This window comes from Geotrypetes seraphini, chromosome 1 (genome assembly GCF_902459505.1).
Source record: "Geotrypetes seraphini chromosome 1, aGeoSer1.1, whole genome shotgun sequence".
NCBI lineage: Eukaryota > Metazoa > Chordata > Amphibia > Gymnophiona > Dermophiidae > Geotrypetes > Geotrypetes seraphini.
Genome location: NC_047084.1, coordinates 33,596,086 through 33,623,807, shown reverse-complemented (window position 1 = coordinate 33,623,807; position 27,722 = coordinate 33,596,086). Strand labels below are relative to the sequence as shown.

Sequence of the window (27,722 nt, the reverse complement as noted above, 5' to 3'; positions counted from 1 at the left end):
TTGGAAGTTGAAGGCTTAGACTTGGATTTAACCAAAGCATCCCAATGCTTCTCATGATCAGTGAGTTTTTGGGTAGCTTTTTCAATAGAATCACCAAATAGCTCATCATCCAAGCATGGAATGTTAACCAATCTATCCTGGAGGCTGATATCCATGTCAGAGACTCTGAGCCATGCCAGACGTCTCATTGCCACTGACAGCTGAGGCTGTGGAAGACAACTCAGAGGCATCAGAAGCCGATCTCGCCATACACCTTCTAGCCAGGGCAAGGGTGCAACAGATATGATGAAAATCCTGTAATTGCTGTGAAGGAATGTACCTATCAAAAGAGGACAATTTCTTAACCAGATGTTTGACATTAACAGGAAATATAGAAATTGTAGCTTAAGACTCTGTTAGCCAACATGGAGTTTTGATATAGGCGATGGCCAAACTTGTCCATAATGTACTCTTCACATCCCGGAGGCACTGAGGCATAAACCCTGGATGGGGTAGATTTTTTCAAAGTTAACTCTACCACTAGGGACTGATGCTGAAGTTGTGGTTTGTCAAAGCCAGGGGAAGAGATAATTTTGTATAAAGAGTCCAATTTTCTGGGAGCTACAGTAATAGTAAGGGGGGTTTCCCAGGTTTTATGCAGATTCTCTTTTAGAATACCATATAATGGTAGTTACAAGAGTTCCTTAGAAGGCTCATCATAGTCCAATGCCTCTTAATATTCAGCACTATGAGCAGAATCGGCTTCTAATTTGACTGGAAGTACTTTGCCCAATTGCTGAATGAATTTTGTGAAAGTAAATCTTTCAGTTGGAGACATATCTGTGAGGAGACTTTTCAGAAGTAGCATCATAAGCCTCTGTAGTAAGAACATAAGAATTGCCACTGCCGGGTCAGACCAGTGGTCCATCATACCCAGCAGTCTGCTCACGCGGAGGCCCTTAGGTCAAAGACCAGTGCCCTAACTGAGACTAGCCTTACCTGTGTATGTTCCGGTTCAGCAGGAACTTGCCTAACTTTTTCTTGAATCCCTGGAGGGTGTTTTCCCCTATAACAGCCTCCAGAAGAGCGTTCCAGTTTTCTACCACTCTCTGGGTGAAGAAGAACTTCCTTACATTTGTACGGAATCTATCCCCTTTTAACTTTAGAGAGTGCCCTCTCATTCTCTCTACCTTGGAGAGGGTGAACAACCTGTCTTGATCTACCAAGTCTAGTCCCTTCATTATCTTGAATTTTTCGATCATGTCCCCTCTCAGTCTCCTCTTTTCAAAGGAGAAGAGGCCCAATTTCTCTAATCTTTCACTGTATGGCAACTCCTCCAGCCCTTTAACAAGTTCAAGTTTCAAGTTTTATTTATTCTTGATTAAACGCTTAATTAAAGTTTTTCTAAGCGATTTACAATAAATAAAATAACATGTAATTTTAACAAAGTATTAAAAATAAGCAATTTAACAAAATAATTAATTATAAAACAAAACAAGCGAACAAAGCAGCAAAAAAAAAAAACCCAAACCTATTTTAGTCGTTCTTCTCTGGACCCTTTCGAGTAGTACCGTGTCCTTCTTCATGTACGGCGACCAGTGCTGGATACAGTATTCCAGGTGAGGGCGTATCTTGGCCCAGTACTGCAGCACGATAACCTTCTTTGATCTGTTCGTGATCCCCTTCTTAATCATTCCTAGCATTCCGTTTGCCCTTTTCACTGCCGCCACACATTGCTCAGACAGATTCATCGACTTATCAACTAGTACTCCCAAGTCTCTTTCCTGGGGGGGTCTCTCCAAGTACTGCACCAGACATCCTGTATTCATGTACAAGATTTTTGTTACCGACATGCATCACCTTACACTTATTCATGTTAAACCTCATTTGCCATGTCGCGGTCCATTTCTTGAGCGTGTTTATGTCACATTGCAGGACTTCGCAATCCTCCTGCGTCTTCACTACTCTGAATAACTTTGTATCGTCTGCAAATTTAATCACCGCACTCGTACCAATTTCCAGGTCGTTTATAAATATGTTGAAGAGCATGAGTCCAAGCACCAAACCCAGCGGCATTCTACTCATGACGTTTTTCCAGTCCAAGTATTGTCCATTCATCCCCATTCTCTGTTTCCTATCCACCAGCCAGTTTCTAATCCACATGAGTATTTCACCCTCGATTCCATGGCTCACAATTTTTTGAAGTAGTCGTTCATGCAGAATCTTGTCAAACGCCTTCTGAAAATCCAGATATACAATGTTGACCAGGTCACCCTTGTCTATCTGCCTGTTTATTCCCTCGAAGTGCAGCAAGTTCGTCAAGCAAGAATTTCCTTTGCTGAAGCCGTGGTGGCTGGTCCTCATCAGATCGTGTCCATCAAGGTGATCAATGATACGGTCCTTTAACAGCGCCTCTACCATCTTTCCCAGTACTGAGGTCAGACTCACCAGTCTGTAGTTTCCCATTATCCCCTCGAATCTTTCTTAAAGATCGGTGTAGATTCAGAGACATCATCCGCTGAGTCAGACTAAGTCCGAGTCAAAAAAGTCTTTAGGCAAAGGAGTGTGTTGGAACCGATGGCGTCGAGAGCAGTGTCGGTCCGATGAAGATGATGATGCATGATGTGACTTCCTTTTACCCTTGGAAGAGCGGGAAGGAGAGTTTCACGTTTCAAGTTTATTAAAAAATTTGATAAAATCACTTTTTCAAAATTGCAAAGCGATGTACAATAAAATGGAGAAAACAGATGATTTATTTGGGAGACAACGTACTTCAGACAAGATAGACTGTAAAACAAGAAGGAGAAAAGAGAAGGACTACAATCGATATAGGAAAGAGAATGGAAAAGGAATAAAACATTAGGGATGTTTGCGCTTCCAGGAAGCTGAAGATGAACGATGCTAAGCAGACTTGGATATCGAGAGGATGAAGAACGCTGATGCCTGGAAGAGTTGGATCGACACCATGATGGAGAACAGAATTTGCTATGAGACATGTTTTGATGCATGGAATATCGGCATAGTACCAGAGATCCAGTATCGGTACCATTGGATCTGGTGGCCTTATGCTCAGGCTGGACCGGTACCGATAGAGTCAGTGTCAGAGCAAGAAGCTCGATTATGTCACTGACTTGGAAAAGCACTACGAGCTTCTAAAAGTACAAGAGCACAGGTACCGTTTGGTATTCTGCCGGTGCCATCAGTGCCTTGTCTGGCCTCGGCAAGAGTGCAAGAGTGTCAGCAGCTTTTGTGGCAGGCCAAGGGGAATTCCCTGATGGCTCAGGTGACCACGCACACCTCTCTTCCTAGTGAGGAGACAGTTGTGTTGAAAGCTATGCAAGACAGCTGGTTGACCTCATGTATTCAGTAAGGGTTCTGGACATCCTCCTTTGCCTGGCTCTTGAATACATTTTTGAGATTACAGGCAAGATTCTCCTTCCTCACTGCAGGGATTTTTCAGGGTTCCAGGCTACAGGCATGCTGTGCCTACCGCCACCCGCTCTGCCTACTACTACCCATCCTGCAGGTTGGGATGAAGTAGAGATCCTTGACTCTGTGTGAGCAGAGATGGAAAAACTGGTAGAAGGTATGGTATGGGATCTCTTTAAGGAGGACTCCACAAGCAGGGATTGGTGAGACAGCTGCAAATTCTCAAATCCTTTGCAATGTAGACTTCTATACCTGGAGTCCAATTTGCCTGGAACAACAGGAATTGTATAAGGAGTCTCCAGGCATCGTGTAAAAGTCTGAGACAAAAACTTGTAAAGAGGAAGCTTAAGTGACTCTGCAGGAGGTTGAGGAAGATGCATGACCTCAAGATACTCCTTAGAGTATTTAGAACCAGCATCTAATTGAAGTTCCAGGTCATCAGCCATCTAGCGAAGAAAAGAAGAGAAAGACAGTTGATCCGCCAATGCCTTGCCTCGAGAGGGACTCGATGACCTTGATGCGGCCTGGGTCAAAGATGAAGCCTCACCAGGAAAATAATCCTCAAAAGAATAAGGAGACTTGGATGAGGCAATGGAAGTCTCTGAGTCCTCAAGGTCTGGAAGCGGAGACCTCGATCGAGGAGTTGGTGGTCTGGAAGAGCTGGAAGGTATGAATTAAGGCTTAAATGAAAAAGGATGCTCTTTGGAAGAAGAGCTATGCCTGGAGGTATGCCTCGATGAAGGCCTCGATCTATGAGAGTGGTGCTTCGAAGCGGTTCTCGAGGGTCGAGGAGACTTCGCCCCGGAGATGGAAACAGGCATTGCTACCATTGAATGGATAGGGCTAGAAGCTGTAGATCAAAACTCAGGAGGCTTGATGGAATAATCTCGAAGCACTCCCAAAGACTCTGCTCCTTGTATGGAGTGTGAGGATTCCTGTCGAGGCACTCGCAAAGAATCTACTCCTTGCTTAGAGTGCATAGATGCCAGACCAGACACTCGCAAAGACTCTGCTCCCTGCATAGAGTGTGAAGTTTCAGCTTGAGGCACAGGAAGAGGCTCGACCTTGCAGGAGTCTGCAGATTGCCCAGGCTGGATTAGAGAAGACAGCTTCGGTCCCAATTTGGTCAGGAAATGAACAAATTGCTGCTCTAACAAGGTCTGGAAGGAAGCCGGCAAGGATGGATACACGTCTGAAACCGGACCACCTACTACGGCTATAGATTCCAAAGTGGCAGTGGAAATGTACTTCGACTTAGAAGTCTTAGAAAGCTTGAGGACCACTGCTGGAACTTTCTGCTGAGCTATCTGACCTGAGGATTCAGGGGAAGATACAGCAGGTGTACTCGAGCTGAGAGACGTCCCAAACGAGGAAGGTCTGATGAGGCTCGAGGTCGGAGTCATGGAAGCAGGAGGACCCTCAGTAGAAGGTGGAACCGAGGTCGCTTTCGAAGTCGAGGGAGAGGAGAGGAGGGAGAGTAGCATTATAGGTTAAAGAACTTCCGTACGTTCGTACGGAATCTATCCCCTTTCAACTTTAGAGAGTGCCCTCTCATTCTCCCTTCCTTGGAGAGCGTGAACAACCTGTCCTTATCTACTAAGTCTATTCCCTTCAGTACCTTGAATGTTTCGATCATGTCCCCTCTCAATCTCCTCTGTTCGAGGGAGAAGAGGCCCAGTTTCTCTAATCTTTTGCTGTACGGCAGCTCCTCCATCCTCTTAACCATCTTAGTCGCTCTTCTCTGGACAAGGAGCATTGGATAACCTTTCCTGATGGTTGATATCCAGCTCAGACACCCGAAGCCAGGCCAAACGTCACATGACCACTGACATTACCGCAGCAGTGATGTAAGTTTGAAGGTGTCAGACTGAATGAACCATGTATTTGCAGAGCTGAAGCAGGTCAGAAATGAAGTGTTGAAAAGCAGGAAGCTTACGTTCAGGCAGGTATTTCTGGAATGTAGCAACTTGTTTGACCAAATGCTTCATATAAAAAGAGAAATGAAAGGTGTAGTTGTCAGACCGGTTGGCTAACATAGCATTCTGGTATAGCTTTTTGCCAAACCGGTCCATAGCCTTGCCCTCTCTGCCAGGGGGTACAGAGGCATAAACACTAGCTCCTGAAGATTTCTTTAATGTTGATTCCACTAGGAGAGATTCTTGGGGGAGCTGTGGTTTGTTGAACCCTGTGATAGGAACTACCCTATACAGAGAATTCAGTTTACGAGGAGCAACAGGGATGGTAAGAGGTGTTTCTAAATTTTGTAAAAAGTTTCCCTCAAGATATCGTGAAGGGGAAGCTTAAGAAGTTCCTTGGGCGGTTGATCGTAGTCCAAGGCATCTAAAAACTCTTTAGAGTTTTTAGAATCAGCCTCTAAGGGAATGGATAAAGTTTCAGACATTTCCCTTAAAAACCTGGAGATTTTTCGGACAGAACAGGAGCCTCCTGGGAAGAGTGACGAATGGATTCATCTTCTGAAGAATCCTCCTCTTCAAATAAAATAGGTTCTTGCTCAGAATCTCCCCAGAGATCTGAATCCTGAGTTGTCCGAGGCTGGTGCCGAGCACTCGGTGTTGAAGGCTCTAGATATTTTAACTTCTTCAGAGCCTTCCCTGACCGCACCAACACAGTCTCAGGTGATGTCTGAGCTGAGGATGACCGGTGTCGGCGGCTCATCGGTGTTGGCTCCTTCATGAGACGTGGTGGTATCGATGGGGACTCCTGTGCAGGTGCAGTGTTCTCCCCAGGGCCTTTTAGCTGGGCGCTAGGCCCAGCTAATTTAGATGACCGCCCGGCTGTCATGTATCGCAAATCTTGCTGCTGCTGCCACCGCTCAACATAAAAAAACAAACAAAGCAAAAGAAACACCTCTCACAGGCTTGGAGACGCGAACTCAGTGATTTGTATTTATTGGAGACGCAGCAGTGATTTCTATTTATTTCACAGGCAGCTGCCTTAGCCCGTAGCGAACTCATGCTTCAGGGCTCTAAGGTATGCGTGCCGGCTTCCCTTCTCTCCTCTCCGAAACCGGAATTTACATCCGGGGGGTGGGGTAAGAGAAGGGAAGCCAGCACGTACACTTTAGAGCCCAGAAGCATGAGTTCGCTACGGGCTAAAGCAGCTGCCTGTGAAATAAATACAAATCACTGCCGATTTATAAGCACGGGACGGCACATCAGAAACCGATCTGAAGGGCAGTCCTCAGGTTGCCTCCAGTTTTGCTCGGGAGGGTTACTGAGCTATTTGCTGTTTCTTTAACCAGGCTCTGTCCTCTGATTGGGTATGTTTCGCTGTCTACAGAAAGCAGAATAATCCCGCTGCATTGAGTGTAAACAACACCTCCCACAAAGCTGCTGATAATGCCTCTGCTCCTCAGATCAGATAGAGTGGCTGCAGTGAGTCTGGGACTCCTCTGGGAGAAAAAAAAGTGTCAAGTTCCCTTCAGTTCCAGCAAACAGGGTGATCAAGACCACGTGGGGGGTTTCTGCCTCAGGAAAGTTTAGTTTTTGGTCTCTTGGATTGTTACTAGGTTTGTAACGTCATTTTTTTCTTGAGAGGGAGCAAAATCCGAGTTGTGCCTCTTCCACTTGAATTTCCTGGCGAAGGAAGGGGGTCAGTTGCTCTGATCTTTCCTAAGTCACAGCAAATGCCCATTGACTCCCAAAAGAGGCAGGACGGCAAGTCATTATTAATCAGTTGTATGCATCTATGGGTAGCAAAGAGAGTTTTCTCACTGGGTTCCAGTGCTGTTGCTATTTGAACTGCACTGCTTAACGTGTGCAGTTCAGAAGAGAGGTGTTTTTTTTGTGGGTTTAGAAAAAAAAAAAATCCTATCCCTTACAATACAGGGAAAAAATCTTGGCAAATCATCAGATGAGAGCTGCTACTTGAAGCTCTTACGATGGTATGATCTGAAGTGCAGGGATTTTCATGCTGTGCATTGTGCACAGATGTTGGTATGAGTTAATGATCGCGTAAACCTTCCTTTTCTGGAAACAGCATCTGGGTAAATAACTTAAAAAATTGCTCTCAATGCATAGACTTTCCTAAGTTTGGGGACTGGGTAAAATAAGGATTGCCCGGATCCCACATCTTTGTGGCATGGGGTCTGCAGGGCATTTTAACACCTGCAGACCTCACGGTTCCTGCTCACCCTTGAGGTAAGCAAATTTTTAAGGATTTGAGGTAGAGATCCGCGCAGTTCATGGGGCCTGCAAGATCCTCGTTTTACCCAGTCCTCTAGGTTTGTGTGTTGTCACTATGCATGTCATGCACAAAATACATATTTTTTTGTGGTGTTTTGGGGGACACGAGTGACTAATTATACTTTTCTTGGGTCTCTTTTTGGTATCAAACAAAGTTGTTCCTTAAGGATCTTTTTCCTGTACATGTTCTTGCCCTAGATGTTGAAAATGTGTCTTCTTAGCTTTGCGGAAACTAAGAAACTGAGGGACTGTACGCCCTACGTCAGGCGGGAAGGCAATCGCGCATGCGCGGTTTGGGCTATCGTGAACTTTCTGAAGTCTTAAAGTGGCAATGCGCTTTTAAAGTGGTCTGTACCAGGGCTCCTTCGGTGATATCACCCATATGTGAGAATATGCTGCCTGCTTGTCCAAGGATAAAATACAGTACTAAATGATTTTGGAAATGAAAAGACAGACACCTATATACAAATCCAAAACCTTATATTACCTCGTCTTCGTTGCAGGCCCTCTAAAGCTCCGGTCTTCTTCAGCTTCTTCCTAGCACTAACAAGCTGACTGCTGTCAAACCGATAAGATGATGGGGCACTGGCAGATTTTGGGACTCTGGGGTCCTTGTTTTCCTTTTCAATAGGGCTATCTATGATTTTTTCAAAAGAGTCACTTGATTCCTCTTTTGTAGGCAGAGGTGGTGGGGGTGGAGGTGGGGGTGGGGGTGGAGCATATACTACAGTCACAGCATCTTGTTCAAGTCCATCACTGGAGAGAAGAGGGAGAGATGCTGTATGAGACAGTTCAGAGGTAATGACTTTGGGAGGTAATGAAATGTCATCAAGTTTTCCTAGGCTTCTGGACTCCTTAGCCTCCAAATGCTGGAGAACCTCTCCTAAATCATCTTCAGTCTTTTCCTGCTTCTGTACGGTTGCTGGGAGAGAATGTGGCTGATCTCCACAGGAGATTAAACCCAATGTACTTTTCCTTCTTGAATGAGCCAACCGTAGCCTGGTTGATTTAAGTATCACTTGCCCAGGATGACGCTAAAATAAACAAAATAAAACATTGAAAGCTGTTAGCTAAATCTATTCTGACACATTTTGATTTCTGTAACAAAAAATTAAACACCTTTTAAAATGTTTCTGAAAGAATGAATGATTAAATACAAGGGTAGGAGAAGCTAACAATTTTTTTCTTCTGGCTTCTGTTACTGTTGTACAGAGTCTCAATGAGTACATCGTTCAATTAAGTGTTTCTGGGTCTCCTGAAGCAGAACACGAAACGGGGCCGCGTTGAGACCCCTGAGAGTTATATTTACAAGATAAGTGGTCTAAATTAGCAATCTAGTGAGATTTGTGGCATATGAAATTTGAATACTTACGCCAGCCTTATAAGCAAGTTCAATCACTAATATATGCTCAACCAGTGTTCAGAGAATGTTTTTTTCATGAAACATGCAATGATAGGAAGGTAAACTCTTACTTCAAGAGGAGGTTTTCACCCCCTCTTCAGAGTTTCAGTTCTCTGAGCGTAGTTAATGAGTTATTCATTTTCTCCACACTGGTAATTACTTTATTATATAGTCAGTTTCGTACTACACACAGTTTTAGTCAAGCCATTTTTGACTAATGTGTATTGATAAGTAATGAATTTTATTCATCATAAGAGTTTATAGGTTTTATTAACTAGTATATATCTCTCTCTATATATATATGTGTGGATTGGTTTATATTATGACTTCTTGGGTAATCTTAGATAGGAATTAATTATATAGTTCAAAATGACTGTTATAGGGAATTGATTGTTTCATGATATCCTAAACATTAATATGCAAATTGTATGTTTATTAATTGATATATAGAGGATTAATTTTGGGAAGAAGTAGGGTGCATGGGGTAGGTGGGTGGTCTCCTGACCTAGGGCTCCTTTTACAAAGCCGCGCTAGTGGTTTTAGTGCTCGCACCAGATTAGCGTGTGCTAGCCAAAAATCTACCGCCTGCTCAAAAGGAGGCGGTAGCGGCTAGCACACACGGAAATTTAGCGCGCACTATTCCGCACGTTAAGGCCCTAGTGCGGCTTTGTAAAAGAAGCCGCTAGAGGTGTGCTTACAAGCTGTCGTGTTATAAGTTAGGATGGGTTGGGGATGGGGGGCTGTTAGGGGTTGGGTTCTGGATGTGTGAGGAGGTATTGTATATTTCTATGTTTACAGGGAATTCTAGGGCTGATCTAATAATTCATATTAAACATTTCAAATGGCGTTAAAAATATTTTCACTGAATGTCAATGGTCTTAACCATCCTATTAAGAGGAAAAAAACACTCAATTTTTTAAAACATCAGGAGGCGGACATATATTTTATACAGGAAACTCATCTATCTGCCATTGAATTGAAAAAGTTGGAAGGGAGGTGGGTTAAGCATAGTTTTTTCGCTCCTGCAGTGGGAAAGAAGGCTGGGGTGGCTATCCTAGTAAACAGAAAATGCTCAGCTGCATTTAGTGTAATTTCAGCAGATCCTGCGGGAAGATGGATTCAGGTAAGCATGAGCTCAGGAAAAGATATTCTGACACTATTTAATATTTATGCCCCTAATTCAAATCAGGCTGAATTTTTCAAAACTCTTCAACAGTTGCTTTTGCCACTGGTTTCTTCTAATTTGATAGTAGCTGGGGATTTTAATGCTGTTATGGATCCCTTGTTGGACAAACAACCTAGTAAGCTAATTAAATCAATGGACTTAGATAATTTTAATACAGTCCTGTGGCTTGAAAGATATATGGTGAATTCTTCATTTTAATGCTCGGGAATTTTCTTTCTGCTCCTATGTACATAAATCCTTTACAAGAATAGATTACATTTTTATTTCAGACCCATTAATTCAACAGGTTACAAAAGCCAGCATAGACCCAATTATTTTATCAGATCATGCTGGAGTTTGGATTGAATTTAAATTTGCTGAACAAGATAGTAGACCTGTTTGGAGATTCAATAATACATTGCTTGCTGATTCAAACTTTCTTGAGGAATTTCATTTAAAAATGAATGAATATTTTCAACTCAATACCTCAGAGGAAATCTCTTTAGAAACATTATGGGATACTTTCAAAGCTTCATTTGAGAAATCCTGAATCTACCATTCTGCATTTACTAGATTTAATTGACAGACTTGGAAAATTTTCTGGATATAAAATAAATTGGAGTAAATCAGAGGTTCTTCCACTAAATGTACACTGTCCAAAATGATTATTTGACTCATTTCCTTTTCTTTGGAAGGAAGATGGTATAAAATATTTAGGTATTTGGATTAAAAAAACGCTGGAAGAGACGATGAGAGTAAATGAAAATTCTTTATTGCTGAAGGTCTCAGAAATGTGAGAGCAATAGAATCCCTTACATCTGTCTTGGTGGGGGAGAGTCCAAACAGTTAAGATGATGATTTTGCCTGTAGTTTGCTACCAAATGGGTATATTGCCAGTTTATTTTCAGGGGTCCTTTTATAAGAAATTAAATAGTAGCCTTACTAAATTTATTTGGCTGGCTAAAACTGCGAGAATTGCTTTAGTATCTTTACAAAAACCAATTGCAGCGGGTGGAGTAAATTTCCCTATATACGGCATCAGGATATGTATTGGATCCTTCCTGAGCTCATGGAACAACTCCCTGATTGGCTTTACTTAGAATGGCAACTCCTGTATCCATTGAGGGAGTTGAATGTTATGAATTGAATTTTTATGAATTGCACTCATCACTTTCAAAGGATTCACGTTTGCACTTCTTGCACCTGCGCTTTGATTGATCCTTGATCTTTTGAGAGATGTGATATAAATATAGATGAACATTTAAGCATCTAGAAGGATTTGACTGCAACTAACTTTTCAGCCAACTTTACTGGATCCTCTTCAGCATTACGAATATGGGATATTGGCTACCTTGTTGATTGGGATTGTTTTCAGATAAATTTACTTTTATCTACTTGAAATATCCGTGTGCTGTTTGTGTGGATTGTCAGCTTTTTCAAAAGACTGATGTGATTTTCCTTAGTTGTCTGAATTTTATATATGTATGTTTATGCTTATTTAATATCATGATTTTAAAGATTTACTAAATAAAAGATGTATTAGGAATTATGTTTATTATAGATTCTTTTTTGGAATTTAATTTCCATAGAGATTATGTCATATTTTAAGTATCAAGTTACCTAGGATTTATAAGGACAATATAATTTTACTCGCTATATGGCAGACATTGAAATGTATTAATAACTTAACACCTATTCCGATTCATTTATCCACGTCAGTCCTTTTGGTTGAACTCCAAGATTCAAATTGGCGAGTCTAAGATCCTCTGGAAGCACTGGCTGCAGGCAGGCATACAAACACTGGATGATATGTTATCAGATGGAAAGCTGTTTGATTTTTCACAACTGCAACAAACATTTGGTATTGCAAAGTCTCAAGCATATAAGTAGTTGCAGTTGAAGCAGGCCATTCAGAAGGGGTTCCCTGATTTGTGAAACTTAGAAACCTTTTGGCTTCCCTGGGCCGCATTAGCCGATAAAAATGTTTCTGGGGCCGCACAAATGTGCAAACACTGCAGCAAGACAGAGGAGGGAGCCGGCAAGACGGTAAACACTCGGGGGCAGCAGAGGAAAACACTGCATCGCCCTCGACCGGGGCCACACAAAATCCTTCATCATCATCATCATAATAATAATAACTTTATTTTTCTATACTGCCATAGTCAAACTGACTTCTAGGCGGTTCACATAGAAAGAAGGCTGGACAATCAGCAAATTACACAATGCAAGAAGAAGGAAGTTACATGATAATTAGGGAAGCATAGGGACCGCAGGTTGGACACTCTTGCAGTATAGCTTGCCGGGTCTGTCTATGCTTCCAGATAGATTTGCTGGGGCATCAGGCAGCCAAGTGGTATAAATTAATATCTGAATTCTTGGGGGGGGGAAAAAAAAAAAACCAAACAAAAAACTAGTCTTCGAGACATTTGGAGAACTGAGATTAAGCAGCAGATTTCTGCATCTCAATGAACACAAATTTGGACTTGGAGGATGAGATGTACAGCGTCAGCATCTATAAGACAAACAGGGTCTTTTTTTTTGTTGCAAAGAAGTTTTTGGACCCCTGTTAGATTACAAAAATTAGATAGTTCTAAGTCAAATAGATGCTGGCACTGTCATCTCGATATAAGGACACTGGATCATCTGCTCTTTTTTTGTCCCTTGATACTTAAATTTTGGCAAGCCATTTTGAGTCAAATTAATAGAATACTGGAAGTTCCAGTGGCATTGACATATGATACAGTGCTGTTTGGCACGTTATTGAGGGCCAAGAGTCCAATAACTTCATGTAATAATAGACTACTTTTCATCATGACAGGAGTTGCCATTCAACTCATTTAAAAAAATTGGAAAAATTGGGACAGGTTAAACTACAGTTTTTGGTGGGAATCATTGTTCCAAACTTATAAATTTGAACGTATGAGTGCAATACAATTGGGACATTATAAGAAATTCAAGGAGGTTTGGGACCCATTGACAAAATTTTGTAAAGATTGATTTTTAATTTTAGCCCTTTGATTATACACGTCCAGGATGGATGGATGGGTGGGAGGGGAGGGGGGATATGCCATTAATTTATTATTTGATCACACTTTTGTTAGTCTTGATCATTGGTGTTACTCTTGATTGCCTTTGCTGTATGAAAGGGTGGGGGGTGGGGGAAGAGATATGTATTTATTATATCATTATATCATTTAATGGAATTAAGTGCTGTTTATTTGTACATTGTTTAATGATATGTTGCACTTGATGTTAGTTTTTAAAATGAATAAAGATGGAATAAAAAAAAAAGGTGATGGCTCTAAAGCAGGGGTGTCCAACCTGCGGCCCCATGAAGTATTTTGTGCGGCCCCGGTCGAGGGTGATGCAGTGTTTTCCTCTGCTGTCCCCGGGTGTTTACTGTCTTGCCAGCTCTCTCTTCTGTCTTGCTGCAGTGTTGGCCCCAGAAACATTTTTTTCAGCCAATGCAGCCCAGGGAAGCCAAAAGGTTGGACACCCCTGCTCTAAAGTTTTTCCAATGTCTATAGTGGAGGTGAACAGCTTCACCGGTTAAATACAACGAGCTTTAATGGAATGCTTTTGCAAGGTGGAACACTTAATACACAATTCAATGTTGTTATAAGGGCCCAAACATTGAAGACACCAATTATGTAGGTCAGTTATGGAAAAGGAGATTATGTACTTATCCTGGTAAGATCTTTTCCAATAGATAAGTGAGACATTCTAGACCAGTGTTCTTCAACTGCCGGTCCACAGGGCCGGCACATGCATCGGGCCCGAGACAGTGTTCTTCAGCCGCCAGTCCACGGTGCGATCAATGAGGCGTTATCTTCGAGCCAGTTCCCTCTTCCTCACTGATGTATTGCACAAAGTCACGGACAGCAGCTCCTACGCATGTCTGCGCCTAAACCAGGAGCCTTCTCTCTGACGTGGTAACGTCAGAGGGAAGGCTTCAAGATGAGGCGCGGGACGTGTGAGGAGCTGCTGCCCGCGGCTTTGTGCACTGCAGTGAGGAAGAGGGAGCTAGCCTTAAGATAACAACGGGTGCGGCATAAAACAGCCAGGTGGGAGCAGGCCAGACGGTAAAGCACAGCATGGAGGGAGAGAAACAACAAAGGTAGGGGGAATGATTTTACATCTGCTATCTGTATTTTGCACTGTTCAGAAAGAAATGCATTTGTTTCTTTTTCTCTGGGGTTGTACGGTATGCAGAGTCTTGCATCTTAGGATTTGTTTGTATGTATTAGTACTTTTAGTTTTTGGCCCCGTATTTGCATAGGGGTTATCTGTGTTCTGGTAGGAATGAATGTTGAGAAGCATACAGTGTAGTTTAATTTTGTGGTTAACCATTACCTGCATTATGTGTTGTTAATAAGATTATATTGTGTGCGTGTGTATGAAAAATGAATGGGGAAAATGGTGTTACAATTAGTATTATTATGGGGAGCGGGGACTGGGGTGGAGATTGGGCGGGGTCTGGCTCACAACTTAGCCCAGTGGTCTTCAACCGCTGGTCCACAAAATAATTATTTTATTTCCACCGGTCCATAGGTGTCAAAAGGTTGAAGAACACTGTTCTAGACCACAGGGTTATTTCCCACTACTTGCATGGTCTGCAGAAGAAATCCATTACAGGTTTTTCACTCTGCCTCTACTGTACTTCACAGGCTAGTTTAGCGCCCTCTAGCAGTCAGTACCTGAGTATAGAAAGACACGCTCATCTGTGAAGTAGATTCACCTGAAACAACATGCTAAACTATTGTTCTGCTCAAACAAATAAACAATACCATTAACTTCCAACAGAGACATCAAAGGAGTTCAGAACTCAGCCCGAGAGGAACCAAGCTGTCAGGTGTAGAAATTGCAGGTTGGGATGTAGAAGCGATTCCTGATTCTGTTAAGTAGAGTAGGAAAAACAGGAAGAAGTATGGACTCCCTGGAGCTGAGTTGAAGAAGGGAGAACCAATGTTGTCTGGGCCACTGTGGAGCAATGAGAATCATGATGGCCACTTCTTTCTGGAGCTTGAACAGAATTCTCAACATGAGAGGAAGTGGAGGGAAGGCATATAGAAACCGACCCGTCCAATCTAGAAGAAAAGCATCCGCTGCCAGATGGAGAGGAGAGTAAAGTCTGGAGCAAAGCTGGGGCAACTGGTGATTGTGAGGGGCTGTGAATAAGTCCACCTGAGTAGTGCCCCATTGAGCAAATATGGACTGGAGAGTTACAGAGTCGAAAGTCCATTTGTGAGGCTGAAGAATTCTGCTGAGATTGTCTGCTAGGGAATTCTTCTCCCCTTGAATGTAGACAGCCTTCAAGAACAGATTGCGAGTGTATAATTTATTATACACTGACATATAAAAACATGAAAATTCAATTTAAAAAGTACAATGATAAAAAATACAGTGATAAAAATCCAACTGGACCCTTCACAGTCCGTGTTTCGGTAAACACGCCTTCCTCAGGGGTCCAATGGTTTGCAAACTCACAAATAAAGAATTGGTCTGAAAACAGTCTATTGCCTTTAAACATGTGAGCAAAGAACACCATAGACAAGCTGAAGTAGCAAAAAAATGCTAAGGGGACAGCTCTGACAAACATCATCCTACTATCAGGAACCACCATAGCAACAGAAAAATTCTCCAAAATGCTAGGTGTCATTCTGGACTTCATGCTATCTTTTGAATCACAAATTTCCAACCTCCAGAAGAAAACCTTCACTATGACACAGCTGAGACTCAGCAGACCATACTTTCATCAACGACACTTTGCCCTACTTGTGCAGATGCTAATTCTATCACAGCTGGACTATTGCAACTCCATCTATGTTGGTATCAAACACCATCCTTGCACGCAAATTGCAACTCATACAAACACAGCAATAAGCCTCATTCAAGCTGAATAAATATGACTCAATGCGGCAGCGGCCAAAAAAGCAAACAAGATGCTGGGAATTATTAAAAAAGGGATGGTTAACAAGACTAAGAATGTTATAATGCCCCTGTATCGCTCCATGGTGCGACCTCATTTGGAGTACTGCGTTCAATTCTGGTCTCCTTATCTCAAGAAAGATATAGTGGCGATAGAAAAGGTGCAAGCAAAGAAGAGCGACCAAGATGGTAAAGGGGATGGAACTCCTCTCATATGAGGAAAGACTAAAACGATTAGGGCTCTTCAGCTTGGAAAATAGATGGCTGAGGGAAGATATGATTGAAGTCTACAAAATCCTGAGTGGAGTAGAATGGGTACAAGTGGATCGATTTTCCACTCCGTCAAAAATTAGAAAGACTAGGCGACACTCGATGAAATTTCAGGGAAGTGCTCTTAAAACTAATAGGAGGAATTTTATTTTCATTCAGAAAATAGTTGAACTCTGGAACATGTTGCCAGAGGATGTGGTAAGAGTGAATAGCGTAACTGGTTTTAAGAAAGATTTGGACAAGTTCCTGGAGGAAAAGTCCATAGTCTGTTATTGAGAAAGACATGGGGGAAGTCACTGCTTGCCCTGTATTGGTAGCATGGAATATTGCTACACCTTGGGTTTTGGCCAGGTACTAGTGACCTGGATTGGCCACCGTGAGAATGGGCTACTGGGCTTGATGGATCATTGGTCTGACCCAGTAAGGCTATTCTTATGTTCTTAAAATTACCTCAGACAGCTACTGGCTACTCATCTCATCTCAAATAAATTTCAAAACATCCCACTTATGTTCCACATACTCAACAGAAGCTCCACCGCACCTCTTATTCACTTATTCTAATTGGTTTGGTCCTCTTCGCACAGAAATCTTGACAAGATACAGATGAACCTCCCCTCAACAAAAATCTTTACGTACGAGTCATAAATGTATATTCAACACAATGCTCACATTCTTCAGTGTGAAGAATGGAATGATCTTCCAACACCCATCATATCTGAACCAAATTACCTCACATTTCACAAGAAACTAAAGACCTACCTCTTTGGGTCCTCCTACTCTACCGACAACTAAATCCCAACAACCATCAGAGTCGAACTAGATTTTGACACAAAATATACCCAAGGAAACTGACCTATATATTTACACATCACCTTATTGACACTATAACATCATGTACACAACCAGCCACCAGAAGACTATATAAGATTATCATTCACCAAACTGTTTTAGCTCATTTCGTTGTAATACACCCCTTTCCCAATTGTTTATATAATGAACTTTTCTATAGCACCCCTGAACTATACCAAATTATTCCTCTAAATTGCACTGTAATATAATCTCTACCTCTTAGAATCTCAAACAACTCTATAATGTACCTCTACTGCACCCTTGCGCTGTATTAAATTGTATGTCCTTAAATTGCACTGCAAGTTGCCTTGAACTTTTCTAGGCATAGCGTGACTCAAATCTCAGATTAGATTAGATTAAGCCAAGTGTTTTATTTGAATTTGCAAAGTCTACAGTATTGAATGCTGACAGTATATTTGGGGGGAATTCTATGGGAAACATGCCTTTATGTCTTATACCTTACCTGTTTAAATGTGCGGAGTCTGTCCAGTGTTTTCTGCCGTTCTTGACTAACCCAAGTGCTCTTTCTTAATTCTTCTTCTAGCAGCTGCTCTCGTTTCTGATAAGACCAGACAAAAACATGTAGTTTTAAAGAAGCAGTTCAAATCAATCTTGCATCACAATTAAAAGCAGATATTGCAACGATTATCCCAATAAAAAATCTTCTCTACATTTTTTGTTTATCTCCCGCCCTTATCCATACAAAATAAGACATACCGTATTTTTCAGACCATAAGCCAATCACAGAGTGGTGCGGGACCAGGCAGGAAGTGCAACAGTTGTGCTCCTGCATTGTGCGTCGCTCTGCAAAGAGGCAGCCATCCAGCAGGAGACCAACCTGGACCACCGTCACTTAAAAAAGGTACTGGGGGCGCACGTGGTGTATTGAGTCCATAAGATGCACCCTCTTTTGGGGGGTAGAAAAAGTGCATCTTATGGTCTGAAAAATAAGGTAACATTTATCATACAAATCACATCAAAAACTCACTATAAAACAAATTACACACTTACATATAAATCAAACTGCATATGACATACACGTCGCATCAAAGACGAACATCATTTAAGACCAAAAAAACTGGCCAAACCCTAAAATACATCAAAATATAAAATTGCATATAGCATTCAGGACATCTCAATGACAAACACCATTATGCCAAATAGAACAGGCTGGACCATCGAAAACCTCAGTGATCTGCATTCAACAGTCATCACTCCTTCTCCCTCAGCCAAATTCAGACTCTATATTTCATCTTACAGAACAGGTGTCTTTTCAGCATTTTCCTAAAGTTACTTCAAACAACACAAAGGGCAATTTTCAAAATCTTTTACTTACACTTATCAGCTGTCTGAAAACTTCCCTTCTTCAACATGGCTAGAAAATCCACTCACTGGACAATGCATAGATTTTTAGCTGTACTGAACAGGCATTCCAGAGGGCATGTTTAAGTCAAGAGAAGGAAAGTGCATACATGGATAGCATTTTCAATCATTCCTGTCCTTTTCCATAATTAATCTGCCTTCAGTTTACAATAAATAGCTATGCCTGTATTTAGCAAGAATATCTACCGTATTTTTCGCTCCATAAGAAGCACTTTTTCCCCCAAAAAAGTGGGTGGAAAAGTGGGTGCGTCTTATGCAGCGAATATAATATTTTTTTTAACATCGCCCCCGGTACCTTATTTTGAACTAGTTTTTTTAGCCCGTTACATTAACAGGTGCTAGTAAAGCCTCCTTCCCTCACATGTCTCCTATTTTCAGCCCCACCTCCAAACCCATTTTTACCCACCCAGCCCTCTTTTTTTCCCTTTCAGCCCCAGCCCCCTTTCCTCACCAGCAGCATTTTCCTCCCTACTCCACTTCCCTCTGCAATAGCAGCAAAAGCATACCCTCTCCCTCCATTTCCCTGTGCAGCAGCATTTCCCTCCACCACCCCATTTCCCTGTGCAGCAGCACCTCTTCCCTACTCCCCATAGTTTATATATTTCAATTTGATCATTAATCAATTTAAAGGATTTATTCAGAGAGCAGTAGACAGACACTGAGTTATGCTCTTCATAAATATAGATACATTTCCCCCCCCCCCCCTATATTATGCCAGGCTGGCTTCAAGAATGCACAAAAACTGTGCTTTGTAAGTACTTTGATTGTCAGAATCTCCTCCACACTGATACTATATGGATGCCCTTCTTACCGTGGTGCACTTTGCTTTTTCTGTCTTCTCATCGATCACTTTCTAGGAGAGTAAATGTCTGCTCCATGGGAATGCAGATCATTTGACTTCTGAGCTTCGTGGCCTTCCCATACTTTGTGCGTCTAGCGGAACAGGCCAGACGCGAGGGGGTCACAGCACACCTGGCGACGTATTAGAGGTGGATCTCACGTTTCCCCCGCCCGCCTCCCCCCCCTCGACTTAGCGCTCCTCAACTATGACGGCAGGACTCTGTGATCGCTCCCTCCGCCGCCATCCGCGTCTTCTCGCGGCCCAAGCCGCCTCGCCTCAAAGCCTTCTTCCTGGCAGCCGACGCTCCGCGAGTCGCTCCGCAAGTCCTGGTGACGTAGTAAGCATGCATGCACACTCTTGCTGGCACAGTGTGACAGATGGGCTGTGGCCCTTTTCTGCCGTCATCTTCTATGATCAGGGAAGCACAGGCTAAGAGTGCGCATGCGCGCCTAGCATTTTATTATATTAGATGCCGGTGGTCCAGCGCGGTCTCACTCACCCTGATCTATTTATCTCATTCCTCCCAGTCACCCTCCATAATCGTGTGCTCACCTCATACCTCCCTCTGCCTGGTTATCCAGTTCTTTACACCTAACCGAGTCCTCACTTCCCTGAAGCCGACCAACGCGTCACAGTGCGCATGCACAGATTCTCTCGCCTCGCCCAGTCATTGGTTCAAAAGCAAAGAAAAAAAACCACCCAGCTGTCCTGAGTTTGTTGGCCGACAGCACGCACTGCATTTGTTCTCCCTATAGGCCCGCCAAGACCAAAATGGGTGCGTCCAAAAAATTTAATCTCATCTCGCCCCCCCCCCCCCAAAAAATAAATATCTGTCTATCTTGTGCTGCTACCTTAGCATGAATCTGGCCTCCCTAAAGCAGCACGGGACTTCCCAGCTGCAGCGTGTTGATGATTTTGTAGCAACCTGCCCTCAAAGGAAGTTGTTGCTTCCTACTAAGGCACCAACTTACTCTGAGGGTAGGACATAGAGTTGCCTACCACCACACACACCTATGTGTAGTGGGGGAAAAACCAGGAAAAAAAATTCTGAACCAAATTTTATTTCTTGGGTTTTCCTCCTCTACAGGTGGGTGCTTTATGGTCGGGTGCGTCTTATAGAGTGAAAAATACAGTATATTATAACCAAGTGGTCCAATATCCAGATACTCAGTAAATATATCAAAACCGACTAGTAAATGACCTGTGATACATTATTTACTTTCATTTCACCTTTTTCTAAAACACATATTTTTGGGGATGGAAAAAGCCTCAGATAAGGAGCTAAGTACCCAATCAGGTGTCAAATGTGAGAAATGTGAAGAAAAAAAAAATTCAAAGTGCTCCTGTTTAAGTCACTAGCAAAAACCACCTCCTTATATTTGTTTATCATAGCATAAAATCTCCTTAAGGGGGTCCTTTTACTAAGGTGCACTAGCTGTTTTAGCGCATGCTAAACTCTAATGATAAACAACTAGCGCGCCTTAGTAAAAGGACCCCTATGTTTCTCATAAATGTAGAAGATGAACTCAAAGTCTCCTCAGTCTCTTCTCAAAAGGTGTTTAAAAAATAATCTAGTTATAGCATGCAGTTCTCAAATTCATGTAATTGCTTAAATTCATGCAAATCACTTTCTAAAATTCTTGCAGGTAGATCAATATGGTATATCACTGGATCATAGGGAACAGTAGTCAAACAAAAGAAAACTCTCTCAGTTATTATCATTGACAAAGTTGACTTATTTTTGGTCAATCTGCCAAACATTAACACAGCAAGAATCCATTCAAAAACTCCTGCCGGCAGTGAAGATAAAATGGCAGGGGCTCATACAGAGCCTGAGATAGGCCCTTCATAACAACATTAAAGTCCCAAGATGGGAACGGCCTACACAGTAAGGGATGCAATCTGAGTGACACCTCAAAAACTGAGTGATGTCTGGGTGAGAGGTCACAACTGCATGCCTCTCCAAGTCCTAAAGCACAAGGGGCCAGCTACCTGTACCTTGAGAGACAAAACCACTAGGCCCTTTTAAAGTCCAGCTTGCAGAAATGCTAGAACCACAGGGATGGGAGCCCTTTCAGGCCCCTGCTCCTTGGCACACAATAACGACCCCTGACAATCCTCCCACCCGACAAACGCGGCTACCCTTAAACAAATGGTAAGAGGAATGCCCATTCCCTTGGGAGGGGCCTGAGGCATCTGAGTCAATCGGGGCCTAAGGCCCAGTGTCATCACGGGGAGGAGCAGGAGGTGTTTTCAGTAGCTCCTGCTCCCAACTTCAAGGTATGGGGAGGAGGCAGAGGAGGGGGAGTCTAGTGGCAGGGGGGAGTGGGCATCCCTCCTGCCTTTTTCATTGGGGGAGGGGTAAGTGCTTCCGGGCAGGAGGGAGTGAACATCGCTCCTAACTTTTTATTTGGGGGAGTGGAAGGGATAGGTTTTTCCGGAAAGGAGGGAGTGGGCATCTTTTTGGGGTTCAGGGGGGGAACGGTGGCTCAAATGTTCTGGCTTTTTTAATGGGACAGATGGCACACAGAACATCTGTTCCATTAAAAAAAAAAAAAAAAAAAGCATAAGCCATGACAGGAGGCTGCTTCCCCTGTTACTACTGTTAGGGCTCTGCATTGTGTCAATTGTTCACTGAACAATTGAGTCAGAGGGGTTTGCATGCAAATGATTTGCACCTCCGTGCAAATCATTTGCATGCAAACTTGATAGTGAATCAATCGCTGTTGGAAAATCAGCCAGAGAATCGGTCAACAGCGATTGAGTCGCTATCTTTAGTGAATCAAGCCCTTAATCCAGCCATTAGGTGTCACTACTGCATGATATTTACAGCTTCTCCCTCTACCCCATAGGAGCTATGAACATTGCCTCTGCAGCATCCCCAACCAGCCAGGAAACAAACTGGGCTAGATAAGCATCTTCAGTTGTTCCAGAGAAGTGCTTCTGCTAAAAAATGCACACTAATTTAGTAAAATAATGTACTGTATTTTGACAAACCCTTGGGTTATAAATTATACTAGAGTGGCTCACAAACTGCCTATTCTACATTTTAAAATAATTTCTTGTAACACACCTTTCATCATTTCTGGCTAGAAAGAAAGCATGAAAATAATATTATATCTTTAAAAGGTTTTAAAAAATTAAGTTTCATAATCTAATTTACAATTAGAATTCTTTTTGGATTTTCAGCTTTTCTTTGATGAATGGGGGCGCAAGTCTGTATATGTTAATATTATTTTTAGTTTATATTGTTATGAGGTTATATTTACATTGTTTATATTTAGTTGTAACTCACATTGGGCTGTTTTGATAGGGCATGGATAAGCTGAAATGAAAAATATTTTTCATTTTATGAAATGCTACATACTTAAGATGCTTCATAATATTTGTGTTTAGCCACAGTGAACAATGATTTTGTGTCATTCTGTTAATATTCAGACACACCCACCAATCCCACTAACTGCAGCTGTGGTTATATAAAGAACTAATTCCTGAGGCTGAAAATCCAGTTGACAAAGGTAAATAAAGTTAGAAGAAAAAGCTGAATGGCTAGAATATTTCTTTGAAACAGGCTCAAAGTTTTTGCAATAATACTACCTATTGCCATGTTGAATAAATCTAAACATCAACCTAAACATGACACTAAGTATCCCATAGAGCATCAAAGCTAAGTCTCCCTGTGTTGTCTACAATAATGGCTTCTGCTGTTTTATTATAGAACAGTCTTCATTGGATTTTGAAGGGGTTGTTTCAGAAAGGAAGATTAGGTCCTTATCACAATAATCTTTCTTCTAAATAGGTGTGTCATTTAGGACAAATGGGTAGTGAATCCAAATCTGCATGCTTTATCGAAGGTATCAGTCACAGTTTTCAACTCTTTCTCCTTCCTCAGTGGAGTGTGCTGTCCACTTCAGTTAGTACCAAAGCAGGTGATTGCCCTCATAACAGAATATAACAAGGAGGGGTAGGGGGACGCTCCCCAATAACACAAGTCTGTTCTGCTCTGCAAGAAGTATACTGAACACAATTTATGAACAATGTGAAGCAATAAAACAGCAGTGTAAAACAACCACAAGCTTAACATTAATGAAGCTCATACATTCCCCAATGTGCAACATGTTTGTTTCGCAACATGTTTTAACACAATACTCCAGATAAGGTCACACCATGGAGCGATACAGGGGCATTATAACATTCTTAGTCTTTTTAACCTTCCCTTTTTTTTTTTTTTTTATAATTCCTGGTATCCAAAAAAGCAAACAGGATGCTAGGAATTATTAAAAAAGGGATGCTTAACAAGACTAAGAATGTTATAATGCTCCTATATCACTCCATGATGCGAGTTCATCTGGAGCACTAAACTGAACTAAAACTTAGCCTTGTATACCGGGTCTTCAACCATGGGAAGCTTGACATGGTTAACAATAAAATTACTAAAAAAAATACATGGAAATTATTTTTCTTTTCTTTTTTCAAAGTGTATTCAAGGATTTCCGAAAAGTTTGGAAGGAAGACACCTCAAAATCAAAGGAAGATCATTACATAATTGAGAAAATTTAAAAGCCAAAGAAAGGCTGAAATTCTTAATTCCTTCAATTCCTTTTTTGGAAGGGAGGGAAAGTTTAAATTGTTGCGTACCTCTCGCATTTGAAAATCTATAAATGTTCCATAGAAGAGGAACAAGAGGAATAAAGATAGCATGTAAAATTTTTAAAATAATACATATACATTTAAACTGAATTCTGAGACAAACTGGGAGCCAATGAAGGCTCGAAAGCAAGGGGGTCACATGGTCAAATTTGCTTTTTCCATAAATCAACTTCATAGCGGTATTCTGAATCAACTGCAGTCTTTGAAGACAGATCCCTGTAATGCCAAGATAAACAGCTTTACAATAATCTAGCCGAGAAAGTACAATTGATTGGATCAGAACAGAAAAGTGACGTTGATGAAAAAGAGATCTAACCTTCCTCAGCATTCGTAAGTTAAAAAACATTTCTTAACCAGAGAATTTATCTGATCCTTAAAGGTGAGGGAAGAGTCAAAAAGTATTCCCAAAATCCTGGAGAACTCAATTTGTAAGGAGGCTCCAGAGTCCAGAAGTACAGTAGGATGGAAATAATCCAGTTTTGGGCCTAACCACAAAAGTTTAGTTTTGGCTGCATTTAGTTTCATCTGGACAGACATAGCTCAGGCTTGAAGTTTGGAAATACAATGGTTTATTTTAAAAGTTAAATTGGTAATATTTAAATCAATCTCAATTCTGGTCTCCTTATCTCAAGAAAGATATAGTGGTGCTAGATGGAACTCCTCTCATATGAGGAAAGACTAAAATGGTTAGGGCTCTTCCGCTTGGAAAAGAGACAGCTGAGGGGAGATATAATTGAAGTCTACAAAATCCTGAGTGGAGTAGAATGGGTACAAGTGGATCGATTTTCACTCCATCAAAAATTACAAAGACTAGGGACACTCAAAGTTACAGGGAAATACTTTTAAAACCAATAGGAAGAAATTTTTTTTCACTCAGAGAATAGTTAAGCTCTAGAATGCATTGCCAGAGGTTGTGGTAAAAGCGGAAAACGTAGCTGGTTTTAAGAAAAGTTTGGACAATTTCCTGGAGGAAAAGTCCATAGTCTGTTATTGAGAAAATCATGGGGGAAGCCACTGTTCGCCCTGGATTGGTAGCATGGAATATTGCTACTCCTTGGGGTTTGACCAGGTACTAGTGACTTGGATTGGCCACTGTGAGAACAGGCTACTGGGTTTGATGGAATATTGGTCTGACCCAGTAAGGCTATTCTTAGGTCCCTAGAGAAGCGGAGACTTAGAGGAGACATGATAGAAATCTTCAAGATCCTGAAGGGCATAAAAAAAGTAGACAGGGACAGATTTTTCAAATTATGGGGAACCACAAGTACAAGGGGGCACTCAGAGAAATTGAAAGGGGACAGGTTTAGAACAAACGCTAGGAAGTTCTTTTTCACCCAGAGGTGGTAGGCAGGAGCATGTTACAGGGCTTCAAAGAAGGTTTGGATAGGTTCCTAGAAGACAAAGGGATTGAGGGGTACAGATAGGAGTAGAGGTAGGTTATAGGGATAGGAGTAGAGGTAGGCTATATAAATAGTCAGGGACCACTGCTCAGGCAATAGGCCTGATGGGCTGCCGTGGGAGTGGACCGCTGGGTGAGATGGACCTCTGGTCTGCCTCAGCGGAGGCAACTTCTTATGTTCTTATGTTCTTAACATAAGAACATAAGCAATGCCTCCGCTGGGTCAGACCTGAGGTCCATCATGCCCAGCAGTCCGCTCACGTGGCGGCCCAACAGGTCCAGGACCTGTGTAGTAATCCTCTATTTATACCCCTCTATCCCCTTTTCCAGTAGGAAATTGTCCAATCCTTTCTTGAACCCCAGTACCATACTCTGCCCTATTACGCCCTCTGGAAACGCATTCCAGGTGTCCACCACAAGTTGGGTAAAGAAAAACCTCTTAGCATTCGTTTTGAATCTGTCCCCTTTCAACTTTTCCGAATGCCCTCTTGTTCGTTTATTTTTCGAAAGTTTGAAGAATCTGTCCCTCTCCACTCTCTCTATGCCCTTCATGATCTTGTAAGTCTCTATCATATCACCTCTAAGTCTCCTCTTCTCCAGGGAAAAGAGTCCCAGTTTCTCCAATCTCTCAGCATATGAAAGGTTTTCCATACCTTTTATTAGACGTGTCGCTCTTCTTTGAACCCTCTCGAGTAATGCCATATCCTTCTTAAGGTAGGGCGACCAATATTGGACGCAGTACTCCAGATGCGGACACACCATCGCCCGATTCAACGTCAGGATAACTTCTTTCGTTCTGGTAGTAATACCCTTCTTGATTATACCTAGCATTGTATTCGCTCTCTTAGTGGCCGCTGCGCACTGTGCCGTCGGCTCCATTGTTATGTCCACCATTACCTCTAAGTCCCTTTCTTGGGTACTCTTCTTCAATAACATCCCTCCCATCGTATAGCTGTAACTTGGGTTTCTGCTTCCCACATGTAGTACTTTACATTTCTCAACGTTGAACTTCATCTGCCATCTCGTCGCCCATTTCCCTAGTTTGTTCAAGTCCTTTTGCAATTCTTCGCAGTCCTCTTTAGTCCAAGCTCCACTAAATAGTTTGGTGTCGTCCGCAAATTTTATTATCTCACACTTTGTCCCTGTTTCTAGATCATTTATAAATATATTAAATAGCAGCGGCCCGAGCACCGAGCCCTGCAGGACACCACTCGTGACCCTCCTCCAGTCCGCGTAGTGGCACTTCACTCCTACCCTCTCTTTCCTACCCGCCAACCAGTTTCTGATCCATCTATGTACGTCTCCTTCCACCCCATGGTTCTTCAGTTTCCAAAGTAGGCGTTCATGGGGTACCTTGTCAAAGGCTTTTTGGAAATCTAGATATATGATGTCTATGGGGGTCTCCTCTGTCCATCCATTTGTTAATTCCTTTGAAGAAGTGCAATAAATTTGTTAGGCACGATCTCCCCTTGCAGAAACCATGCTGGCTGGTTATCAGAAGTTTGTTTATTTCAAAATGTTCATCAATGTTGTCTTTTATCAGTGCTTCTGCCATTTTCCCCAGAACCAAGGTCAGACTCACCGATCTGTCGTTTCCTGGGTCACCTCTTGATCCCTTTTTAAAGCTGGGCGTAATGTTGGCTATCTTCCAATCCTCCGGGATCACGCCTGTTTTCAGGGATAGATTGCAAATTTGCTGCAGTAGTTCCGATATCTCCTCCTTTAGTTCCTTCGGAACCCTTGGATGGATTTTGTCCAGAGCCGGGGATTTGTTAGTTTTTAATTTTTCTAGCTGCCTGCGTACATCTTCAAGGTTCACTTCCATGGATGTTAATTTTTCTGCTTGATCTCCATTGAAGATTTGCTCAGGTTCCAGTATGTTGGATGTGTCTTCATTTGTAAATACAGATGAAAAGAACATGTGAAGTCTTTCTGCTACTTCTTTCTCCTCCTTCACCACTCCCTTCATATCGCCGTCATCCAGCAGTCCCATTTCCTCCCTAGCCGGCTGCTTCCCTTTAACGTATCTAAAGAACGGTTTGAAATTTTGTGCTTCACTGGCTAGCCTCTCTTCATACTCTTTTTTGGCTTTTCGAACCACACGGTGACATACTTTTTGATTCTTCTTGTGCTCTTTCCAGTTCCCCTCAGTTTTGTCCTTTTTCCATTTCCTTGAATGAATTTTTCTTATTGCCTATCGCTTCCTTCACTATTTTAGTTAT

General features: G+C 42.1%; 1 protein-coding gene across 2 annotated transcripts in view; it reads right to left on the bottom strand.

Moving 5' to 3' along the window:
• JMY (junction mediating and regulatory protein, p53 cofactor) overlaps positions 1–27,722 on the bottom strand; it is a 182,389-nt gene that overhangs the window by 28,154 nt on the left and 126,513 nt on the right. For both annotated transcript variants that reach the window (XM_033929536.1, XM_033929527.1), the window contains exons 8-9: positions 17,691–17,786; positions 8,101–8,647 (exon numbers count right to left, since the gene is read on the bottom strand). In XM_033929536.1, coding sequence (XP_033785427.1) covers positions 8,101–8,647; positions 17,691–17,786 — 643 coding nt within the window. The remainder of the gene's footprint in view (positions 1–8,100; positions 8,648–17,690; positions 17,787–27,722) is intronic.